General features: G+C 53.4%; 1 protein-coding gene across 1 annotated transcript in view; it reads right to left on the reverse strand.

Moving 5' to 3' along the window:
• The window catches only part of LOC117120337 (centromere-associated protein E-like), a 3,780-nt gene extending 3,512 nt beyond the window's left edge, over positions 1–268 (reverse strand). Inside the window, exon 1 of the mRNA XM_033265364.1 lies at positions 11–268. Coding sequence (XP_033121255.1) covers positions 11–268 — 258 coding nt within the window. The remainder of the gene's footprint in view (positions 1–10) is intronic.
• Between the last annotated feature and the right edge of the window lie 4,193 nt (positions 269–4,461).

Consider the following 4,461-nt stretch of genomic DNA (forward strand, 5'->3'; position numbering starts at 1 on the left):
GGATCCGAACAGTCGGTCGAAATCCACGTCCAACGCCACCTTCTCGAAACTCGCGAACTCCGACTCTATCACCTCCGCCGTCTACTTCAGCCACGCGACGCTCGCACGATCTTCCTTCATTCCTATGTTCAGGTATTGCGCGTGTCCCGCGACGAGGAGATTGTCCTCCCAAACTCGTTCGGCGTTGACTATCTCGGCTTCGATCCTTTCGTCGCTCCATTGTTCGACGATCTCCTTGCTGCGTCCGAAGAGGAGAGTCCACGTGCATGGTCGCAGAGGGAGGTTCTCGGCGGCGAGGTGGTGCACGACGCGCCTGTACACGAGACAGATCAAGACGAGATGCAACGCCGGACTCCTAAACTCGATATCGGCCACGTACCGCAACAATCGGTACGTGGTTCCGATCTCGACGTTCTTCACGAAAAAGCACGCACGTACGAGCTTTTCGAAGTCTTCGTCGTCGAGACCGGTATCCTTCTTCAACATCAACTTTCGCGGGAACTTGTGAACAGCTTTCGACAGAACTCCTTCGCCGTCAACCTCGTGTCCGGATAGTATTTGCCGAATTGCATGTACGGCTTGGTATCGCCGATATAAGGAGAGGGCGACTCGATGCCGGACACGGCTATCATCTTCTTGAGATCGCGCGCGTACGCGATTTTGTTCTGTATCAGCTTGCCTTCCTTGAAGGTGAAGAGCTTTCTCTCTTTTTTCGAGTTCAGAAAGCTACCGCCGAGAAACAGACAGTCGCACATGGTTCTCACGCTCTCTTTCATCTCGCTGTACTCGTTCGTCTCGAGAATTTTCGCCAGCAGGGAGAGCAGACTGCACAGGCATTCGAACAAATCTTTCTCCTGGTCGGTCTCCATTTCGCCGCACACGGTTCCGGAGACGAAGGCGTCGACGAATCGACGTTCGAATCCGTTGACGCGCACCAGCTGAGGGGACAGACCCATCAACGAACCCGACGGTGCGTATCCGGATCTGTACGCCGTGGAAACCATGCGCATCAACCCCGTCGGAGTGAGTTCGGGGTCGGCCAGCTGCGCGTGAACGCGCCTCTCGTAATTGTCGTTCATGCGAGATTGCTCGTCCTTGTCATTAATGACAACCTGCGTTCGGCCGGGCAACCCAAGATGTCTTGGCGCTCGTCAGCTAGCAAACGCATCCGCCTCACTTCTTGGTACGTGGAACCGGAAACGTTTAGAAGATCGTCCAAGAAAACGGAACCTGATTCGGTTGTTCCGGCGCCACGTGGAATATCGGAGAACAACGAGGTCGTTGTCGCCGCCTCCGCAGCAGCAGCTGCTGCAGCAGCATCTTCGCGCATGCACACGAATGACAATTTGACAAAAAGAAAGAAACAGAGACGAAAAGTTAAAGTTTTTAACGATTTAATTGTTTCATCCGAAACCTGCACACATTCTCGCCCATCATCCGCTGCAGCAGACTCGAACATTCCGTCACACGGGATGTGCTCACCTCGAATATCCGAGGCAGCAGCCGATCTCCGGGAAGTGGTCGCAGCCGATGGAACCTAGGCAGTAGCACGACGGAGTTCTCGAAACGAACGCCGTACACGGTCCTCTTGAGCAGGTACAAAGTACTTTCGTCCGAGTTCGATAGCAAAAAATGCTTCTTCGATTCAGTCTGTTCGGAATAGCAGAGCAGAAGCGTCATCAGGTTGCACACGAACTGCTTGACGTCATCCAGAAACGATTCGTCGATCGCAGCACCCTCGTCCGGTAACCTTTCGGAAGAGACGTGCACCAGAAACGATTCCCTCAGAGCTTGCATCAACTTGGTCTCCCTCTCCAACTTTCTCGCGACGATGTCCCGTCCTCTCTTCACGAAGAACGCGCGGTTGTACTCACGTCGTTTTTCTCGGTTCGTGAGATTTCTCAACACCCTGTCAACCGCGTCCGCGAAACGTGCCATGGCGCCGTCCCTACTCCGCGTCCTGGAAGCGTCTCGTCTCTGTCCCACGAACAGCGGCAAGTCGCGTCCCACAACCTCCGGTTCGTAATCGTTCAGGTAGAACTCCTTGCCGGTAAACGAACATCTTCTGACGTTGTGATCCAGATGCTGGATCGCGCAAATTCGTTCGTCGGCCGCGCAGACGTGGACCCGGAGAGACTTTTCGCATACGAAGTGGGTACCGTCCTGCAGCGGTTCCGCGAATCCGCACGCATTCGTGAAGTTCGTCGACGTGGTAGATGTTGTACCGTTTCGCTGTCACGTACGCGTTGAGCGCTGCCGCAGCCATCTTCATAATTTTTTCTTCTAAATGCCTCTTTTTTATATGTTTCAGGCTTCCAGAGGAACCGGCTGCGACCTCGGATGGATGGACGAATACCCTTGGATGAAGCAAGCGGCGATGATATCCACCTTGCCCGTGTTTCAACCGAAGAAAGTGTCGGTTCTGCTCACGTCGTCGATGACCTCCAGCGAGCACTGGTCCCAGGAACCGCAGAACGTCTTTTCTCAGGAAGGTTGCTCTCCCGGCTGTTCGACGAAGAACGGAGGTCCGGCAGGAGATCCGGATTCGCATCCGGTCTGCTGATCGCCGTGGATCCCACACCGTCGGACGTGTCCGGCATAGGTCTGGTCGCGGGGGCGATGACGTCCGACGGCAATCTCAGACAGGTGAGTCTCACGGGTGGTATCTTGCAAGCCCTGCTTCTCTTCTCCGTTATCCTTCTCAGTGCGTACGTCTCGTGGTTTCGCGGACCTCGGCAGATCGCGGTGCCCCGTTCGCCGGCGTCGGCGTTCGACACCCGCGTCTGAAGGACGGACACGGCCACGGCCATCGGCGAACCTCCGATCGAGTTCCACAGCGGCTGATCGTAGCTGTTGGTAAGCAGCTGGTTCGCGAGGTTCTTCGCGCTATCTATTATCCAGTGTCTTTCCTCCGGTTCCGAATTCCTGTACTCGGTTTCCACGCCGGGCACGTACACGAGGTTGGCAAGCTCGAACGACATGAGCACCGTCTTTCCCAGGTTGGCGATCTCCTCGAGCCGACCGATCTCCGGCGAGGTGGCAGCCCCGACTGCGGTCAGGGTGTGAATCAGAACCGATCTGCTCGCTCTGAATTCCGTCATGTCCTCCACGGTTGCGTTCGCGTCCATAAAGTTGTCTCTGCCGCAGGTTCTCGTAACGAGCTCGCCGTGCGACAAACCCGATGCGTTTATCTCGGCCGTTATCGCCTTGGCGTCGGTCTCCCTCTTCCATCGGACTAAGAGGTCTTTGCGTTCTCGCAAGAAATTCAGGTCGCACTCCACAGGATGGAAAGCTCTCTTCAACATGTTTTAACGCAAATTAGTTAGAAACCAGAGAAGTTGCTCCGTTTTTATTAACACCGTTTTCTTGTCTCTTTCGCAGATTCTAGCTATGAAGCACGTGGTCGCCACAGTCGACCGCATGGATTCCTTGTTGGATGTGCACGCAGACCTCGTCGTCGACACCGTGAACGAAGTCCTGTCCACGTACCGAACGCTGATCAGCTGGCCCGTTCGCGTGCACGTCGAACGGAACACTTCGCTCGCCCACGCTGCAATGATGGCAAAGCAGGTGACGGATCGGTTCGCCGGCACGTCCGTCGACGTCTCGTTCGAGAAGGAGACGAGACAGGACGGCGCCAGGTGCGTCAGACTGTGGACGAGGGACAAGGGCAATCTAGTGCACCTCTCTCAGTTGCTGCTGGAAAACGATCGGGTCGCGTTCCCCGAAGATATCGACGTCGCCTCGATGGAGACTTTGCACGATCAGCTACGAAACTTCAGACGACTCGTGCGGTCCGACGGAAAGATAACGGTCAAAGGAAAATCTGTCGGAGTGCGTGACGACCTCGCCATGACGTTCATCCTCTGGTTGGCTTGGACCTGTTTCTTTCGATCTTGATTATTATGTTTAAAACTAATAAAATGTTAGAATAGAATATGTGGTTCAGCGATATTCCGCAGAAGAAACACCTGGCGTTATCTTCAAAACCCCCGTAGAAGAACCCCGCTTCCGACATCGACCTTCCGTCGGGTCTGTCGTGCGGCCAGTTGCGAAAGGTTTTCACCCTGTCTTCTTCGTCTTCAAATTTTGGAAAGGTAGCGGTTCTCTGCATAATTTCTTTTTGCATTACCTACTGATAATAGACTGATTTCGAATGAAGACAAATATGCACAATAGCAACTTTATATTGTTTTTTGTAATAAAGATTTTATTGAAGACAAAACAGAATATAATATTTCGTGTTTTTCTTTTTTCTTTAGTACTTATTATATCGGAATATTTTTTTTTTAAATTCTATTCCGAAGACGGGTTGTACTTCAACATTTTCGAGAACAGCCAGTCGTCCAGTTGCTGTTCCAGTTCTTCGTCTCCGTAAACAACCGTGTCTTGGTCTGAAATGTCCTGTTCGTCCGACGATTCGACTGGAAGCTGAGAATCCTCCGGAAAGTTGTCGGCGAG

The sequence above is a fragment of the Anneissia japonica genome, unplaced genomic scaffold (assembly GCF_011630105.1).
Source record: "Anneissia japonica isolate Jap-2015-1 unplaced genomic scaffold, ASM1163010v1 scaffold4169_len29305_cov90, whole genome shotgun sequence".
In the NCBI taxonomy this organism is placed as follows: domain Eukaryota; kingdom Metazoa; phylum Echinodermata; class Crinoidea; order Comatulida; family Comatulidae; genus Anneissia; species Anneissia japonica.